Below are 20,439 nucleotides of genomic sequence, written 5' to 3'. Positions count from 1 at the left end.
TCTTCTAAGACTTTTTGAAAGGGAGACTTGGAAAGAATGGAGTATGTCTTTGGAGCAGGGGAGTCCCTAAATTTTTCACTGCGGGCATGAGTGCTTTTAAAGTCCAATGCCTTGATTCCTGGGTGAAGGAGAGCACAGCTAAAGGGAGCAAAGAGCGCTTAGACCCCTGGTTCCAGAGTCGTCACAGGGAGAGGGGCGGTTGCGGCCGAATTTCTAATAGTTTTCATCATCTCCCGTTTTGTCTCGCCCCCGCCCCCATATCACTCCCCAAAGCCTTCTACCTCCTCTGTAATAGCTGAAACTGACACGTTTCAAAAGCTAGTTCTCTACAAAGATCAAGGAAAACCAGTTCTGGTGTTTGAAATAACCCATCTATGTTATACCTGACAAAACATTTAAATAAATATATTTAAATATATAATACATATACATATATAAATAATATCCCCGAATGGGCGGGAATAACATATATATAAATATAGTATAAAATATATATAAATAAAATATAAATATATTTACACATATGATATATAAATATATATAATTTATGGGTTTGGAAACAACTCAGACTTTTCCATCCAAGATTTACTTCTGTTTTATTAATTTGACTGGAAAATATTTTTTTATTTTCACAAATGATGACGAGGCTTCCGGAGACGAGCCCCTTCGAAAACAATTTGAAAGGAATTCCAGTGCAAATCCACGTGCACAGATATCTGCTTCCCCTCACTCTGGCTCTGAACAATCTATCCATCAGCAAACTGCCTGGCGCCTTCAGGTTACGCCAGAACCTGAAGCCAGAGCCAGAGCCAGAGCCATCCCGCACGCCACCCTAGAGGGCGCGCTGCTTACACTTTCTGCCAACGAGGCGGCCGCACTGGCTCCCAGGCTCCATAAAAGGGGAGGAGGCGGATCGGTTTCCTTCTCATTGAGAAAGCGGAGCGGATTGGAAGGCTGGGCGTATAAAGCCGCGCGGAGAGCGTGAAACAAAGCAGACCGATCGGAATTGGACTTGGGAAGAGAGGCGCGGAGTCAGGCAGAAAACTTGTTGGAGAGGAGTAAAGAGCCGCTGCCTCTCCTCCTCCGCTCCGCTGCGCTTAAGGGGTTCCCTCCGGCCTTGCGATTTATTTTTATATCTGCTTTTTATAGAGAGAAGTATATATATATATATTTTCTTCTAAAGAGAAAATTCCTGTTCCAAGAGAAAATAAGGCAACATCAATGAAGGAGAGAAGAGCCAGCCAGAAATTATCCAGTAAATCTATCATGGATCCTAATCAGAACGTGAAATGCAAGATAGTAGTAGTGGGCGACAGCCAGTGTGGGAAAACCGCGCTGCTCCACGTCTTCGCAAAGGACTGCTTCCCCGAAGTGAGTGTGACCCGTACGTCTTTGAGGGGAGCGGCTGGTGGGGTCCCCAGTCTGGAGGACAGCGTCGTTTCTCCTGCTTCACTGATTTTTCTGATTGAAAGTCTCATGCCCAACCGGTCTCTACCGCCACGTTGCTGGGAAGCGAAAGTGTCCTAGAAGCCTCTGGGCTGGGATCCGCCAGCACCCTGGGCTCTCGGCCGCAGAAACTTGATTTCAGTGTGGGAGGCCGGGTGGGGAGACCTGGGTGGGCTCTCGGGAGGGGGCTGCGTGTTGACCGTGTAGGGAGTGTGCGGGTGGTGGTGGTGGTGGTTTTTAATTGGGGGCTTGGGTGTTTTTCAAGTGCCTGATATGCGGGTCGTGTTTTTAATCATCTCTTTGCCACCTTTCCTTCCTCTTCTGTCCCTTTCGTTCGTCCAGAATTACGTCCCTACTGTGTTTGAGAATTACACTGCCAGTTTTGAAATCGACACACAAAGAATAGAGTTGAGCCTGTGGGACACTTCAGGTAAGACTCGGCACACCGCGTGGCGGTCTGAACCGGTGCGCCCCGGGGCTCGGGAACTGGTGCCTGTCTGCTAAGGCGGCTCCTGGAGGGACTTCCAGGTCCCGTGCCGTGCCGCGGGAAAATGTTATCTTTCCTGGGCTTGGGCGGCAGTGGGGGTGATTGTGGTCTGGAGGACAGGAGGACGCTGTGTGTCCGGGGTGACCCTGCTGGAGGAGCCTCTGGTGGCCGCATGGCCTTGTGTTGTCCTTCCTTGGGGCCGTGCCCGAGCGGGCCGCCAGGGTGGCCCAGTGCTGGAGCATACGGAGCAGAGTGGAAGCCCTCCCGCTCGCCGAGGAAGCCCCTCGTGGGTGTCACCAGCCATCTGGTCTCGGGGCAGGAGAACAGGCTGAGCTGGGAGAAGATCCCCGAAGCCCCCGGGTTGCGTGGGGGGTTCCAGGAGGGGGTAGACGGCTGAATGGCCGGAGCCAGCGCCCGTGACGCCTACTGTCAGGAATGCGCTGGCGGTGCCGGCAGCGGCCACCGCGGGGCCTCCGCCCCCGCAGCCTCGATGCCACCGGCGCAGAGCGGCTTCTGTGGCCGCCCGATGATCACTCTGTGCCAGCTCTCACAACACACCACTCCCTACCCCTTAGCTTCGGCCTCGCCCGCCTGCAGGGCCGCAGGCTGCACTGCTCGCCTTTGACCTTCCTGTCTACTTGAATTATTGGCGCCTGGGGCGGGGGGGGGGGGGCTCTGTCCAGAGGTCTAGGGTTCAAGGCCGGGTTGTTGCCTTCCCATGCGCCCACCCACCGACGTAGAACTGGGTGGTGGGGAGAGCAGATCTCCGCGGGAGGGATGGCTGGCAGCACCGGCTGTTCGGGGCAGGGACCGTGAGGACTGAGCACTCCCATGGTATCCCAGCTCTAGCAAGCCCGGCCAAGAGGCTCCCCAGGAGAACGCCTACTGTTAGTAGAAACCATACCTTCTCTAGAGGACCAGAAGCTAGCAATCTGGGAGGGGAAAGGCCGGTGCTGGTGGGGAACTGGGCTGCCAGACAGATTCGGGCGAAACTGGCGAGGAGGAGCACACAAGCGCCAACACGCAGCGTTGCTGTCAGGCGGGGTGGCCCGAGGTGGAGCTGTGCTCTACTGGGAGTGGCCTCGTGGAGCTTCAGCGAGCTTCCCACACCCTGGGCTGGAACCTCTGAGGGACTTGGGGGATTAGACAGTGGGAGGAAGGGGCCAGAGTCACAAGGTCTCCAGAGGCAGCCCCCAGCACAAAGGCTAGAAAGAAAGACTAGAGGAAAGTCTTGCACCGGCGCCTCTCACGGTCGGTGCCAGATGCTCAGACTGCTGCAGTTAGAAGGATGGATCCAGTTTCCCTCCGGAGAGCCAAGCTCTTCCATGAGCTGCGCCAAGGGCGTTTTGTGGTTTTTGTTGTTGAGATTGCATACGCAGTCTTGATACTATAGAGAAAGTGTTGATGGAATTCTAGTGGTTTATTACTAGTTTCGATCGTCAGAATTATTACATAGCCTAGTATCTTATTAAGCTCCCGTTCTCAGACATATTATGGTAATTGTTATGCCTAGTGCGCCGGACAGCTGGTGTGGTACCAACAATTAGCACCGGCAACCCCCTCCCTCTCTCCCACCCAGGCCTGTTTGGACTTACACTCTGTAAGAATTATTTAGGCGTGCAGTGGGGCAAGAGGTCTGATACAGTCCTTGATTTGATACAAAGCTGTGTTTCAATCTTAGCTCCTGGTTACCAGGGATTTTTTGAGTGCAAATCTTTTACCTCCCTGGGTCTCATTTTCATCATCTGTAAAAAAGAGGGCAGACGCGGAGCTGGATAATGTGCACGATCTCTCCAGCTAGGCTTCTTTCTTGGCTTTAGTGTACTGGGTAGGCAGATTTTTTTTTTTTTTTTTTTTTTTTTGTTTCCCAGGATGTTGGTTGGCTTCAGCTCGTAGTCTCGAGGTTCTCACAGCCTTCAAACCAAGCCAGAGTCTGGGCTGAGCTAGGCTGCCTGGTGGATTTAGGAATGAGACTATTTGGATAAGGAAGGGGGATGGGTGGACTCCTAGGAATGCAGGCTTATACATACATCCGTGTTGCAAGTTCCGAGAGCCCCAAGACCACCAACAGAGATTTTAGATTAGGTGCCCTAGGGCCAAACTTACCACTTCCTTCATTTTAAGAGAGAAAAGGCATAAGTTTCCCAAGGGCTAGCAAATAAAATGAATGTATATGAATGGTTTATATAGTGAGAAGCCAATCAAATATCACTTCAGATATTTTCAAGCCTTACTCAGCAACTATATAGTTCACAGTCTCTGCACATTTAGCAGAGTGTCTTGCATACTGTAGTCACCCAATAAAACCTAAGGACTGAGCAAATTGTAATGATATGCAGAGTTGCTAAGGAGATGGGGTTCCTGGCATTAATTAGCACTGAATTACCTTTGCCTTAAGACTGTCAACTTCATAAATATTGCTTTTCATCAAATTAAAGTTAATCACCAGAAATGAAATCAGTAGTGACATAATGACTTATATTTTTATTTAGTTAAAGAAAACCCTCTGCATATTTCTGTAAGATAGGGTTAAAAGCTGATTGCAACACAGTATGGCACTACAAAATTATCCAGTTATGAAACCTTACTTAAAATTTAGATTCATACAAATGAAAAAAGAGACATGGGGAATTATTTGAACTTTCTATTTTGTTGTTTGTGGAGCGAGATGCTAGTCAATTAAACACAGTTATGAAACATTGCTTAAATTCTGGAACTAGGCTGTCTCTCCAGAAAGTCACTTGCCTCTCAGAATTAGCAAGCCTCCAGCAGGAAGTTCATGCTTCCCAGAAACTTTAATGCCTTTCCTGTTCATTTACTTTTCCTGACAAGTTCCTAGAGATTGTCCCCCTCCCCATTATTTGACATTTTCTGTGCTCACAAAGACATTGTTTTGTTGAGGTCTGAAAATAATTGCATATACTTTATGCCTCTTTATACATTTGATGTTTCCCCAACTGCTACTGGCTTCTCTCAGGAGAGAAGATCCAAGCCAAGTGTACAGATCTCTAAATGTCATTTTTTTATCTGCTGCCAAGACTGTGTGCGAGAGATTTTTTATTGGGAAACCGGTGGAGAAGGGGTATCAACGTTGCCCCCTTTGCAGGGTTATTGTGTTTGACCTTCCAGTGGAGGAACACACATGTAGGAAACAATTCTTTATGGGCTTTCTGTGTGTGAACCACATCTCCTAAGTGGCCTGTTTCCCCCTGAAGCGGTCATAGGATCATGTGTAAGCAAAAGCTGCCAATCTGAATGTGGGAAAAAATATCAAGTAGGCGTAGCGTGTAAGGAAAGGAAGCCATTCGTTCCTCTTCTAGGAGCCCAAGCAGCTAGGATCTCCTTCCTTTCTGTTCCTCTTCCTTTTTTTTTCTCTGCATCTACTGTGAGCAGGCCCTCTGTTAGACAGCATAGGAATCAGGGCTAGGTGATGCCCTGGGAAGCACTTACTCCTGAACTCCGTTGGCTTCTAACTGGCTACTTGATGTTCAATGGTTCCCTACGGGGCTTTCTCAGTGGAACTCCAAGCAGTCTTTAGGTTCAGACAGTCTTTCTTCTGTCTTTCCCCAAGCACTCCACAATTACAACAGCCACAGCGGCACAGTGCCAATGGACTCACATGGCTTCTTAAAATACTCCAAAAGTAGCGAAATATCGTGTCAGGAAAATCTTCCAAAGTGAGGGATTTCTAATGGTGGTCTTGGGTCCATGTCTTCCTCTTACTGAGATAAAGTTTCTTTTCCTTATAAAATGAGCTGATTTAATTGTTACAGAAATGCCCTGCTGGGAAAATATTCAAATTTTCCCAATGAGTTTTGAGAAGGGGGTGGGGGAATAGTTTTCGTATCTTAAAGTGATAGGTGAAACCAGAGTAGTTCTAATAGTCTGTGCTTCAAAATCTGCTACACTTGCCAAATGTAGAAGCAATTTGTAACATAAAGCCAAATGCCTACTAATAATAGAAAGTTAGTCATTTAAAGATCACCATATCTTTTCTGAGGAACTTGATTACAGTGCAATTTCTGCATACGTGATTTAGGGAGCAATAGTCATCCCTGCCAGATTGTCACCGGAGCAAGTTAATGCACATTTTATTTAAGGCGTATTATTAATTTTAAATATTCAATTCAACTGCTGATTCCCAATTGATAACTGTGGCATTGCCCTGTGAAAACTCTTTTGAATCTTAATGTGCAATGAACCTCTTTCAGGTCCTGAATGCTAAAGTGAGCACTTTCTGTATTTGTTTCTAGTATTATTAACTAAAAACAACATATTCTCTACATTTTATTATAAAGCAACAGATAAAAAAAGCTATCTACTTTCCTTGGAGGAAAGTCTTCAGAATCAATATAAATCTAACTACACTTATACTTGTATATTTAACAATGAAGCTTGAAGACCCGTTTTGGTGACAAGTACCCTAATGGAAATGGTTCAACAGTTTTGGAGACTCATCTACATATTAATCAAGAAAAGCCACTTAAAAGACTATTACCGGCCCCCCCTTTTTTGTGATTTAAGATATATGTGAACACATCTGGGCAGGCCAGTAAAATATTGTAAACTGTTAGGGTGTGACATCTGTAAAAGACTCTGGGACTGTGGTGGGGGATGGGTGGTCCTGAGCTGGGCAGGAATAGCTCAGGTCCTCAAGCTGCTTACATTCTAGTTAGAGTGACCAAGCGAAAAAGAAATGTTGCGAATATAGGTGAAGATTTAAAAGACTCATTTTTTTTTTCTCCTGAGTGAAGTAAGAAACCAAATGAGGAGCCCAGCTTAAGTATAGGGTGCAGCTAGGAAGAGATGCCTGTGCACTTGAACAAGGCCCTGAATCCTTCCCAAGGCATCTGCTATGATACTCCATAGGTAAACAGGCCATGGATACAGAAGATGGGCTTTGGGAATGGATTCACCCACAGCAACAAGACGAAAGAGGTGTTCAATACCCATGCCAACTCCAAGTCTCCAGCTCAGATCTTCCTGTCCATTAAAATCCCCCTAATTCCAAATCTCTCTAGAAGTTGACTCGGATCTTCCAAAGTTCTTAAACTCCCTTTTACTTTAAAAACATGGTTAAATTTAATGGTTATGAGGGAAAAACCAAGTTCTTAAAGTTGAGATTTCTGACCTAAGCTTCTTAGAGGTAAGCTAAGAATTTTGAAACGGTTGTCATCTGAATAGCAGAACGAACTACAAAGAACCAGATATTTCACAAAGCCATTATGATCTTTGGAACCTAGGGTTTCGAAATCAGGCCCAGCTGTAAACTGAGCCTTCATTCATACACGGAAATGTGAGCTAGGGATAGACAAACACTTTGCTGGAAGCAAGTCTTCATCAGTCCCTAGACTTTCTTTCTTCTTTTTCCTTCTGTTCCTTAAAAAATCCATTTAGTACTTACTAATTTTGCCTCCAATTTGGTTTTTCCTTAGTTGACCATTGCAGCAAGGTATCTCCAGTTGGTCATTCTAATGTTCCTAAAATAACCAGGTGTTTCGTGAGTCATACAGTTCTTTTACGTGTAGACAGGACACCAAGGGCACCGGTGTCTTCACCCAGCTCATGATCTGGCTGTGCCAAATGAATCAGCTGGGCCTCACTCATTTTTTGATGTCCTTGAAATGTCTTCTGGTTTATTACATATTGGCAACATTCACAGAGTTCCTTTTGGCAAAAGTTCAGACTTTTTCCTGACATAGAATACAAGCTGTTTCAAAAGTTTAGCCAGGTGTTGAGCACATTGGTATCGAAACTCAAGCCTAATGTTATAGTATGGGGAAAGGTGAATCTACTGGAGGGACCCCATGTGCTCAGAGAATGGGTTTCTCACAACACATGGGAAGCAGAAGAGCTTCAGTCTAAAGTAATGATATTATGGATTTTTAAAAGGTATCTATATAATCTTACCCATTCAAGCTCTGGTTCCTTCTGCTTCCACTCTCTGTAAAAAAGTTATTATTTTTAAGTATCCCAAGATCGAGAACTTATACCAAAATTTTATTTAGAGACACCAAATAGCAAGGTTAGTTCTACCCACCTGAGCTTATATCCACCTGTGCACCCCCCCAAAATAGAAAACACTGAGCTTTTATTGAAACACATAACTGCCCACATGTTTTCATAAGAGTTCTTCATAATCTACAAGAATCTAATTCAGTAGAAGATACAAATGAAATAGCCCTGCTAGGCCTGGTGGTGACAGGTTACTAGGGTCTGATGTTTGCGATGCAGGTAGTTGAGGAAGAACCGAGTCTTAGATTGAAGCAGAGTCTCAAGGTCTTGTCCAGACTTGACTCACATTCCTGAGTCTGTTTCCCTTGTACAACTTCCCTTCCAGCCATGGTCTCTCTCTCTCTCTCTCTCTCTCTCTCTCTCTCTCTCTCTCTCTCTCTCTCTCTCTTTCTCTCTCATGCTTTTAATGAACACTTAGAATAACAAAATTTACTGTATAATTTCTGCCCATTATTCCTAGCTTTCTTATCTTGGTAGGAATTCCTTATAGGAAAAGCTTTCGGCTTACTTTAAGTGTAAGATATTAAACTTTTCAAAGATTCAGTGAAGAGGATTTTCAGTTTGCAGACTTTAGCAAGAGAAAGCTTCAGTATTCGAGAGCTGGTTTTGCAAAAGGTCCAAAGCCTTTTAGGCATGGCTCTTGGTCCATATATGTTTAATCATGTACATATATGGTATGTTGTATCTGCAATGGGGTGACTTCAGCAGGCAGGTATGCGTTTGAAGAATTAGTTTCTAGGTGAGGCACTTCTGTGACTATTCTTGGGCTGGAAATTTTCCTCTCATCCCAAATGAATGATCTCCAAGACAAGGATGGGTAGACCTGTAATACAGCTCCCTGCAATTTGCCAATGCAAAGTCTGCTAGGTTGTTTAAATGGGGTCCTTAAGTGCAGTGCTGTGTCTTTAAGGAAGATGCTGCCCTGAAACTGTCCATATGCATGAAGCCCTTTCCACACGCCAAGGAAGTTTTATTTGACAAGCAAAGCTTCATCCCTAGATTTATTGGGTTTTAACTGTAGTACATTCTTAGGTACTGAAGTACAGACTGAGCACACGAGGACCCATTGTGTTTTAGCACACTGTAAAAACACATTCAGTTAGCACCTTCCAACCTTAACTAGAATGAATAAAATTAAGAGTTTCTGGAAGCCTGCCTTCCCAAGGTGCCCTGGGACTTCTCCAGCTGTGGGTTGCAGCAGGAGTCCTGAGCTGGCTTTGTTCTCTCTTCGAGGACTTTCTCTCCACTCTTTGGAGTCTCCTCTGTCTCCGGGACTCCTCAGTTGACAGGACATTCCTGGGATTCTTCCCACACATGCCTGTGGTGATCAGCCCTTTGCTGGCCGACTTCCTTTGTGCAGTCACAGCGCTGTATAGCAGAACACAGAAGAATGGATCCTTCTTACCCAATGAACTGTGAGATCTTTCCTGTTAGGACAGTTTTCTAATTCTATCATTCACTTTTCTTACTATGAAAAAAATGGAGACAATAGTTTTGGGTGGTTCCCCCCCCCCCCAATCCAGGAAAAAATTTAATCTTAAGCTTTCAAAAAATAATAAATTATCTTCTATGGCAAGTTACTCTTCTCGTTGGTGGTCACATTACAGTTATGAGTTTGAGGATCCGTTTTATTAGTGCCCTTGGGCACTTGTTGATCAAAAAGCTGCATTGTTTACTGCAGGAGGGTGAACTGGGCTCAGATCAAAGTGCTCCTAATTAAATCTTGTTAAAGTGCCTAAGAGTTAGTTACCTCTTTACCTCCAAGCTCGGAGGCTGATTTCTTATGAAGCATTTCACTACATATGTATTTTCATCCAAACTGTTAGGCAAATGAAAACAAAGGCAGAAACAGGCCTCCTGAGAATCTTGTTTAACTCAAGAGAACTGTTTCTTTTTAAAGTCAATCAAGAGAGAAAATTTCTCTCTTATTTGCATATAGCCACTGAGCACAAAAGCTGCCTTGCGCTCTCTCTCTCTCTCTCTCTCTCTCTCTCTCTCTCTCTCCTTTATCTATTTTTTTTTTTTGTAGGCAAGCAATCTGCAGCCTCAGAGAGGGCTGAGCACAAAGCCAAGATCCCTTTGTGGCCTTAAACTGGGTGGGGGAGGGGAATCAGCCCACAGAGGGCGGGGTGTTCTCTGCAGCCACATGGTGACTGGAATGTTGCAAACCGGCCTCTGGATTTTCCCAGCAGTCCCTAGTTTAATTAAATTAGTTTTGCCCCTTTGACTTCCTTCAGCCACCTTTGGAAAAGATGGTCTCCATTGTCCTGCAAGTGCTCCACTGTGCCGCCCTGTGCAGGCAGCCTTCTGTTCTAAAGGAGCCTCCAGATGCTGGTCATGTCCTGCCAGTCTAGACTGGAAAGTGTAAGACGTGCGCTTTCTGACACCTGTTTGGCTTTACACAGTAGGCTGGCTCTGACTGGGTAGGTCGGGTCGGGTCGTTGCAGCTAGCTTTGAAGAACAGAAGAGAGCCTCCTCTGTCCTCCTTTGAATTTCTTCTCTGTGCAGTCTGGGATTTTTGTGGCAGGCTATTAGGAAAGAGATATTCTAATGCTCACAGCAGCAGCTGTGCCAAAGTTAGACTTTGGACAGGCAAACAAGTTTGCAGTGGAGAGAGTCAGAGCTGTGGAGCTAATGTGCAATAGCAGTGTAACCACAGAGGGTAAAGTCATCCCTTCCTGGTGCCTCTCAAGCAAAACTTAAGCTGAAGCCTCACCTTAGAGTTACTCTCGCCTCTGATTTCTTCAGGTGGCTGAAAGGGTGGCCACTGCTTGTCATTTTTGGAAACACATCACATATTTTTAAATACACTTCAACTAAGGTCATAGCTGTCAGGGCCTACCTTCCATGCAGGCTCTGTTAAGGCACTTGATGCCTCCCTCAGGCCGGTGGGACGGTACTGTCCTGCCTGAGAGCTTCCTAGCCTTTCTTCCATGCTGACACTTTCCTTCCTGGTTCCTACAGCATCCCCACCTTTGCTCAGTACACGCGCCCTCTCCATCTCTGAAGCAGAAGTGAGGCAGGCATAATAACACAGTGCTGCCAGGGACTGCAGTGGTGAGTGCCCAAGGCCCAGAACACCCACTCTAACCACTGCAGCTTCTAGGAAGAGAGAACAGACTCTTCAAGGCCAGCTGTCTTTGTACTTTTTCTGTGAGACACAGTCTCACTAGTGTAGCCATATGCAGAGCTAAACAATCTTGTTTCACAAACTGCATTCTCTCTACAGCTCAGGTAGGCCTCGAACTGCAATCTTTCTGGGTTACATCTCTACTGGACCTGACTAAAAAAACAATTCTTTGGAAAGTGCTCTCTCTCTCTCTCTCTCTCTCTCTCTCTCTCTCTCTCTCTCTCTCTCTCTCTCTCTCTCTCTCTCTCTCTCTCTCCCTCCCTCCCTCCCTATGATTTGCCACCAAAGTTTTGACTTAGGGAACACATGTTATGTTTTTCTGCCAGAAATGCAAACATGTCAAAACTAAATCAAAAGGCAAAGTCTTTGGCGCATTTGCATTTTCCTAGTAGATGATGTTCCTCGTGTCTGTGAAATGGCTATACAATGAAATCGTTCCTTAAAAGGTATCTTCATTCTATGTTGTAATTATTGGCCTTACATAAATCCCCAACATTTGTTATTCATAAAAGTGTCATAAAACAAGACACAGAGAAGGAGGAAAAAAATCTTAATGTCTAGAATGTTCTGTGGTTTCACTGATTGACTGCTGATTTGAACTTTAAGACAACCTTGGGTTTAACTCAGGCTCAGGGCTCTTGGATTATGTCCTGCCCTCATGACTGCAGGAGGGACTATGTAGAAAGGTAACGTGAACCAACATGGCGTTTATGACTTTCTTGGTGTAGCAGGAAGCGAACGTAAGGGGGTGGGGGGTGGGAACAAGCCATAAGCAAGCTCAAAGGTCAATGGCTTATCCAGACTTGTGGCTGGGGGTGGAGCGACACTCTAGTGCTTGGCTATGGCTTCCTGTGCACCATTAAACTCTGCCTCCTCTTCCTCCTCCTCCTCCTCCCTCCCCTACTCACGCATCCCCATTCAGCTATTGGACTAATCTTGACTTTGGATCAGTTTCCCAGGAAGCAGCTCCCTTTGCAGTGGCTACTGCCACTTGGCCTTTGACCACAGCGATAACTGGGCCACAGTCCTTCTAGTTAATGTGTACTCATCTCTTCCTGAATTCCAGCTGCTGCCTGGGTTTGCTTAGAGCCCATGGATATAGTTGTCTCCAAACGTCCCTTAAGATTGAAGCATCGCAAGCACCCACTCACCCCTAAGACTTGGGCTACTTCTGCTTTAGTGGTGAGAAGGGGTTTGTCCTCAAGGTCACCTGGTCCCACATACTCACTCCCCAGTTCATCTAGGATCCTCCTGACTCTAATTCTTAAATGCTACCAATTGCACCTTAAATTCCTAGCCTTCCTGGGAGTTGAGGTCTCTTGCATATAGGAACTCTCTGATCTTCTAGTACCAGTGAATATATTATTAACCTGTGTTTTGTGGTTGTGTTTGCATTCCCTTACAGGAAGGAGTGTCTGGCAGGGAGTGGGGGGGGGGGGGACGGTGTTGCATTATAACAGGGAAGGGATTATCTCAAAGGGTAGAGTTAGTGCCTCACAGACAGTGGAGATTTCTGTCTGAGACCTGTGTGTTTTTGTTTCTTAGGTTCTCCTTACTATGACAACGTCCGTCCACTCTCTTACCCAGATTCGGATGCTGTGCTCATTTGCTTCGATATCAGTAGACCAGAGACTCTGGACAGTGTCTTAAAAAAGGTAAGTTCTGAGATAGCCTTTCAATGATAGCCTTAGAGATAAGGGATTCAAAGAGTCTGAACCTAGGTCTTCTAAAGAAAAGACCAGAAAGGATACTTCCACACCAAAACAACCTTCCCATACATCGATGCCATGAGTAGTAGCTAATTAATGTGCTTGAAACTATATTTCCTAAAGCTCTGAAGAAAATACTTTTCATGAGTTTTTTTGTGGAGGAGGGGGAAATGGAGTGAAAATGTAGGAAGTAGCTACAGTAAGCTCTTGCCTGACCCTTCATGCTTGAAAGATGACTCCATATGTATTTGTCATTGATCTCAATTCAGATATCCACCTTAATACAATAAGAGCTATTTTGACAAAGGAGTTGTAGTTCAGTTATTTATAGAAACATAAGTGAAATTAGCATAGGAGGAATATATGTAGTAGGGCTTGTCTGTGGACATGCAACAATGTGAATTATGATCAGATGTTTGTGATCATGTACAAATGCCAAATACTAAAAGCATCAGTTAGTCAAACGTGTATGTTATCACACAACCCTGGTTACTGGGAGCAAAGGTGGATTAGATTCTACAGGTGGAGATGGGACTAGGAGAAGCTGTAGATAGAGGAACGAGGGCTAAGAGGAAGGGTACCTGTTGCAGAGAAATCTTGAAGCCTAAGAAGGCCACTGTATGTGTGTGTAAAGGACTAAGCCTTCCACAGCAGAGGACTTGGCCCCCAGGGTAGTTATAGGAACTTAACCATAGATGAGTTCCAGAGAACTCAGTGGGGACAGCAATTCTGTTTGGCCTACAGCAGCCCAGGTTTTGTCTGTCCTATAGTAGTTCTAGAGGGTCATATGTGCTGATGGATGGGACAGCATCTTTTTTTTTTTTTTTTTGATTTGGTTTTTTCGAGACAGGGTTTCTCTGTGTAGCCCTGGCTGTCCTGGAACTCCCTCTGTAGACCAGGCTGGCCTCGAACTCAGAGATCCGCCTGCCTCTGCCTCCCAGAGTGCTGGGATTACAGGTGTGCGCCACCATCGCCCGGCTTTAAATTTGTAGCCCAGGCTGGCCTCGAACTCGTGATCCTCCTGCCTCTGCCTCCTTCAGCAAATCCTACCAGCGTGCGCCACCACAACCGGCTGGGGCAGCATCTTAGTCACTCACCCTTTTGGAACATTGTAGGTTTGAGAGTGAGACTCTAGCTGTACCACCCCTTCTTTTCTGTGCACTGAACATGTGGCTAAGAGCACAATATCACTCAGTGGTTGTCCCTGTGGTCCTGTCAGTGTGAGGGCAGACAGCAGAAAGGGAGAAGGGCCCATGTAGACGTCCAGACTCAGATCATTTGGGCTATGTTCTTTTGGTTTCTACTTTTGGTCACATTTGCATTTTATGTGTTTTCATTAATTTATTTTTCTTCATGGTACTTAGTTAGGTCATTTGTGATACTTGGGTAGATCATTGTAGAACTAGGGTTTGGGGTATATATAAACCCTCCTTTGGTGTTTGCAAGCATTTCAATGAAATTGTACCCTTGGTAGATCAAAGGGTCCTTTTTAGTTTGTAACACCTTAATGTATGAAACACAGGGTTGACTTTTTGTCAGATTCTGTCAGCAATACAGCTTTTCTGTCTTCAAGGCTGTAAATAAGTAGAGGGAGGCCCTCAACATCACAAGCTGAGAACAATATAACAACACGCCTGGCTGTGTGTGGAGAGAAAAGGATCGCTTATTCACTGGTGTTTGTACTTGATGTAGTATTGGCTTATACATAATTTATGACAGAAAGCTTTTCTCTTCTTCTACTTTGATTTTGTCTACTAAGACCAAACAAATAGTGACATTGGACCTGTAGATATTGAGTGTGTTTTATATTTGTGTCAGGCTTAAGACTCATGGCAACTTATTTCATCCATGTTTAGTTTTTAATTGAGTCTTAAAGTCCATTAATATTAAGAGTTTAAAGTGACTTAAAATAGAAAAAAAAACTAATTCTTATTCTGTTTTTCAGTTCTTTAGGAGAACATGCTAGATTCTCCTAATTAGTTGTGGGAGGGAGGAAGAAAGGAAAGGCTCAGTGGACAGATCAGGCACTCAGTGTGGTACTGCCTTTGCAGTGCTGGAGGATTTTGTAACTAGGTGTCATTGGCTCAGCTTGAGATCTGGAGGTATCCTCTGGTGGTCTCCTAAATCACTCCTTCAGAGAGTTCCTCTTACCCAATATTACACTTACAGAGCTAGAGCATCATTACATTCTTCCCAGAGCACAAAAGACATTGTAGTTGTGGGTAGAAGAGTCTCAACCTGTCTAGTCCCTCATCTGATGATGAAGAACTCAGGGTTAGAAGAAGCAAAGCCGTTGCTGTAAGTGGAACAGCTGGAATCCATGCCAGAAACTTCTCAAAGTTCTCATGATTCTGGGTAGGATAGAAAATAGTCAAATTGTAGACTAGACAGCAATGGTTCACAGTTAAAAATTAGCACAAAGTCTTATAGGCTACAAAACCAGATGCTGTCCTGGGAGCTCAAGAGGTAGTTAGTTCTCTGCTTAAGTGGTGGTCTGTGTCCATTTCAGCCACTTGAGTGGAAGATCCTTGAAGTAAGACACTCGGCTCTAGTAACCCTAGGCCAGATACTGGCCTACACATGGAAGGCCAGCTCATGGAAGGTAGCATGTCCCAGCCTACCGTGAGGGAGTCTGTGAATGCGTGCTTTTGCTGGTGTGACCCATTCCTTATGCCCAGCCTTCCACTTACTACATATTAAGCTAAGTAATAAGAAACTCATTATAACCCGGGATGTATTCATCCATTTGGATATGAAATTATTAGGGCGCTTTTGTCTTTCAAATACCTCCATAATTAAGACATTGTTGAAGCTACCTTGTGTTGATACGAAGTAAGTTCATTGGGGAGGAACCACTGAGTCATACAGAATATGAAAATATGCATGGCTGCTCTCTAAAGTTTGGCATCTACTTATTAATTAAACATAAGCTGGCTTCTTCACTTACAGTTGAGTTTCAATGTCTGCCAGGGGAGAAATTGTTTTTATTGTTCATGTGTCAATACTTCATTAATTTTCTTTTTCCTCCTCCCTAGTGGAAAGGTGAAATCCAGGAGTTTTGTCCCAACACCAAGATGCTGTTGGTGGGCTGCAAGTCTGATCTGCGGACAGATGTCAGCACATTAGTGGAACTCTCAAATCACAGGCAGACTCCTGTGTCATATGATCAGGTAAGTCTGCCGTCACCGTGGGAAAGTCACCTTCCCCCCTTCCCTCCCTCCTTCCTTTCTTTATTAGGATATATTTGTTTTTATTTTATGTGCATTGGTGTTTTGCCGGAACGTTTTTATCTGTGAGGGTGTCAGGTCCCCTGGATCTAGAATTAGAGACAGTTGTGAGCTACCATGTGGGTTCTGGGGATTGAGCCCTGAGTCACTCGGAAGAGCAGCCCGCGCTCTCTTAACCACTGAGCCATCGCTCTAAGCCCTGAAATATTGCTTTTCAATAAAAATAAAAGAAATAGAATTATTATTTGTGATAAATGAGATGTAGCACTTTTTCAAGAGGTGAGGCAGGAATCAACTGAAATATGAACTGTCTGACATTCTGTAATAAAAATCATCAGGGCTTAGGACTCAGAGGCAACTGATATGTGCTATCCTTGGATGTTTCTACTACACCAGTGCTTTTAAAGCTCAGTGTGTTTAAGAGAGAATGTGATTGAAATTAAGTTCTTTTTAAGAGAGCTTACTGTTCTCTTGCCCAATAAAATCCTGTTAAGCTTTTGTTAATAAAATAGATCACACTGTGATGCCGTCTTGTGAATGTTCATCATGGTATGAGTGTTCCCTGAGAGAAAGGAAAATCTGTTCAGGAATCTATTCTCCAAAAACTCACCACCAGATTCTAAAGAGGGTTCCTGTTAAAATACGTATGTGGTATGCATCATTTAAAGTATTCTACTTTGGAGCTAGGGACATAGATCAGTCATAGAGTTCTTGCTCAGCATGAGGCAATGTGATCCCCAGTGTGACAAAAACCAAAAGAAAAAATATTATACTCATCTTTATCTTGCATTTCTCATTAACAAACTCAATACAATCATAGACGCTGATTTTCACTTAAATTGATGCTAAATTGCATCTGTTGGCCCTATGTTTTTAACAATCTGTTGAGTAGAGTTGAGGGTCATTTATAGTGACTACAAGAGAAAGCAAGAAATGCTGGCAAAGACTCTGAAGGTCAGAGAGCTTGGTTAGATCTACAGGAAGGATTCTGTGTTCATGGTATCAGGGGACTTACTCCAGTAGCAAGAGACCATGAGTCACAATGTTCCCAGATGACAGCTACACAGCAGGTTACAAAGTTTCAGTGAGGGCCAGCTGCCACCTTTGCACTGTCTCTTTGTATCCTCCTAGTGATAGCCCAAGGCTCTGGATTCTCCTGTAGGAGCAGATCAGCATATTGGAAGCAGTAGGGAGTTAGAGCAGTTTCTACAGAGTAGCATCATTGAGGGCCTTCCTTCTGATTGGGTCCTTAGTATTTGGGAAGTAACAAAGAAAGAAGCTCATTAAGAAAAGAAAATCTGTTTTTTATTTTGTACAACACTTGGGAAATCCATTTGGCATATTAAGTATGTCCCAATGCAAGACTGTTTTGTGGTATTTCAACACTTTTCCAGTGTCTCTCTCAAGTCTCACTGCTAACGGCAATTCTTTCTTTTACTTCACAGGGGGCAAATATGGCCAAGCAGATCGGGGCAGCCACTTACATAGAATGCTCGGCTCTACAGTCGGAAAACAGCGTCAGAGACATTTTTCACGTCGCCACCTTGGCGTGTGTAAATAAGACAAATAAAAACGTTAAGCGGAACAAATCACAGAGGGCCACAAAGCGGATTTCACACATGCCTAGCAGACCAGAACTCTCGGCAGTTGCTACGGACTTACGAAAGGACAAAGCAAAGAGCTGCACCGTGATGTGAGCCTTCGCCGTCTGCCATGAGGACACGGGAATCTGGTGTAAAAAAAAAATTAAATTTAAAATTTAAAAAAGCAGGAGCAAACCGGAAAGATGGAGTCGAATGAAGTGCACAGCCAAAGTCACATAGACACAGGCTTAGGAGGCCCTGGAAAGGGTACCCACTTTTCGGAATCCTGTCCTTAGTTTCGGAATGTAGACCGAGTGGTGAGAAGCGATTACATTGAAGAGTTTTGTGTGACAAGAAGTGTGACTTGAAAAATCCGCCAAAAATAAAGGGAGCTACAAATGGGCGAGCGCTAGAGAAGTGGGGGGTGCCAGTACCTCCGAGAGGAACATCCACGCTCTGAATGGTGCTTGAGTATTTTCGGTTTTGTGTTTGTGGTTTTGTTACATCCTGTTCGTGGATCTCTACCTTGATTTCATTTTTTCAATGTTTTAATTCCTTTTCCCAAAAAAGTATATATTAGTAGACCGTCCTCGTTGGGGAACTCGCACTGTGACCTTAGCGTTTAGTTTTCTAGAGGATGCGATCTAATTTCCTCCTAGCTCATCATTAAAATGGAAATTGTACTGGGACTCGGTGGGATTCGAGAGGAAAACTTGATGCGGCTTTGAAACCTTGACTTCCTGAAGGTCGCTGCTGAGCGAGATGGTTTGAAAGCAAGGCTTCCATGGCCTTACATGATGCATAGACCAGCAGCACTACAGAGATTGCGTAGATCAACTAGAAGAGGGTGTTGCTTTTTATTCTGTCTGATGGTTTTGTTCATCCTTGTGATTGTCCTTAACAAGTGGTAAATTGTTCAGTGTAACATTTTTTGTGCGCTGTTTAGAAGAGAGTGTGTGGCTTTGTTTTACGTTTTGCCATCGTTGATGAAAACGAGAAGTCAAATAGAAGATGTCTTTGTCTGATATGATAGCGTGATTAAAGAGGAGGCAGGTGGGTGCTGATTTCACCAGGAGAGACCTTGAATGAAAGAGTAGTAGTCGTAGGTGCAAGCACAGTTGGTGAATAGGGGCTGTCTGGAACGAAGGTATCTTCAATTCAAACACACGGAGCAAAAACACTTGTATCTGGGGATGGTGCCCCGAGCCTGGGAGCAGATAGTAAGCTATTGTCTTATGCCACTTCCTTCAAAGGAGGAATGTTGTTCTGACAAAACCTCCATTTGTCTATGCTTTAGAAAACCCCAGATTGAAAAGAAGCCTATAATGTCTGCCCTGGTGTGAGCCTAGGACTTTTCTCAAGTGACTGCTAAACCTCACTTAACCATACGCTGCCAGGGCTGGGTTGACAACGTGATCAGCATTTAAAATAGTTAACAGGTTTCTCCTTTTGAGCAGTTCCTTTCAGAGAGGGAATCGGTTATGATCTTTTAGAGTTGGTGCTTGTTGAAAACGAGCTTTTTCTTTCCCCAGTGATGACCACGCTTCATTTTTGAAGTGTTGAAGCTGTGTCTCCATTAAACTCTGGCAGAAGGGGAGGTTGAGGAAATTACAACACCCAGTCCTGTGTCTTTGCAAGCACTTTGTTTTGTCTCTGCAAGAAATTGCCATTTCAGTCATTTCCCATGAAACTCAGACATTTTACCAACATGATATGCTCTGACTGGTACAGCGTTATGCTTTGGGCAGTATTACAAAATCGCTGGCAAGTGCTTTCTGTATTTAAATATTGTAAAAAGAAAATAAGTTATAACTGTTATAAAGCAGAACTTTTTGTTGCTTTTTTTTTTAATGTTGAAGTCACTTTGTATGTTTGTTTGGTCAGTGTTTCCACAGTATTTATTAAAACTTATGGTTTTTTTTCTTCAAATAAAAAAGTAACCTTGTCTGTCTCCCTGTGATGTTTTCTGCTTCTTTGGCCTAATTGTTCAGCTATGTTGTTTCACAGAGATGATTGTAGAATGGGAGCTAAGTGTTACTGAATTAGTAAAGTACAGAATTTCATTCTTGGCAAAAGTCTCTTAGAAAAAGATGAATCTGTATATAGAAGATATTTACATGTTATCTTTTAAAAAATCAAGAAAATGGGGCATACTTGAGTGATCTGGACATATACAAAACAAGCCATGATACTGATAGGATTAATTTGTAGAAGGTTCCAAAAAATTCGTTGGAAGTCTTTTATAGTGGAAATGAACAGACCCAGATTTTCAGTACCTGGAAATCTAACGTGGCCTTAGTTCCTATTGTGTCTCCTGGGAACCCAGGTGTGTCCTTGCCCGGTGTGTTCTTGTTCACAGCTCACAGATAGCTCAGGATCCAGCTACTCCAGCTTAGCGGAGGCACAGCAGCACTAGTCCTGTCTATGGTAGGGATGTTGTTCAACACGGAAAATTGCCAAGGACACATGGAACAGCCTAGGGGAGAGGGGCATAGGAACCAGTCAGGCTGCATGACTGTCTGTAGACAAAATGTCTACCCGATTCACATAAATGTCTGAAAATATTCAGTGAGACTTCAAAACTGTGATTTGACACAGGCAAGATATTTCCTATAAAAACTTCATTCTGTGGCTTCAAACAAATGGCTTTAGAAATCTGTGGTTTAGTCACTCATTTAGAAAGAATTCTCAGAAGAAGAAAGCAGAGAAAACCAGAGAGAGGCTCCTACATGAGTGAACAATCTTAAGAACATGGGTATCATGGCATGGCCCAGATGAAAGATTTTGGAGCTCAGACATTTACTGAATATGTTTGTAACTCATTCCCAACCCTAGCACTGGA

At 44.1% G+C, this 20,439-nt stretch overlaps 1 protein-coding gene across 1 annotated transcript; it reads left to right on the top strand.

Annotated features, from left to right (window-relative positions):
- The first annotated feature begins 968 nt into the window (after nucleotides 1–968).
- Rnd3 (Rho family GTPase 3) lies at nucleotides 969–19,548 on the top strand. Its single transcript, XM_052182462.1, has 5 exons — nucleotides 969–1,371; nucleotides 1,789–1,876; nucleotides 12,624–12,733; nucleotides 15,823–15,957; nucleotides 17,460–19,548. Exons 1-5 carry the CDS (start codon nucleotides 1,222–1,224, stop codon nucleotides 17,709–17,711), a joined length of 735 nt encoding a protein of 244 aa, XP_052038422.1. The 5' UTR covers nucleotides 969–1,221; the 3' UTR covers nucleotides 17,712–19,548.
- Nucleotides 19,549–20,439: the final 891 nt, after the last annotated feature.

This window comes from Apodemus sylvaticus, chromosome 5 (genome assembly GCF_947179515.1).
Source record: "Apodemus sylvaticus chromosome 5, mApoSyl1.1, whole genome shotgun sequence".
In the NCBI taxonomy this organism is placed as follows: Eukaryota; Metazoa; Chordata; class Mammalia; order Rodentia; family Muridae; genus Apodemus; species Apodemus sylvaticus.
Note: the sequence above shows the minus strand (reverse complement) of the source record. Positions and strands in the feature narration are given on the sequence as shown.

What these genes read in the sequence shown, in the direction of transcription:
- Rnd3 (XM_052182462.1), top strand. Translation starts at nt 1,222, where the DNA reads ATGAAGGAGAGAAGAGCCAGCCAGAAATTATCCAGTAAATCTATCATG. An exon ending in CAAAGGACTGCTTCCCCGAA is followed by an intron (nt 1,372 to 1,788) that starts GTGAGTGTGACC and finishes TCGTTCGTCCAG; the next exon opens with AATTACGTCCCTACTGTGTT. An exon ending in CTCCTGTGTCATATGATCAG is followed by an intron (nt 15,958 to 17,459) that starts GTAAGTCTGCCG and finishes TTTACTTCACAG; the next exon opens with GGGGCAAATATGGCCAAGCA.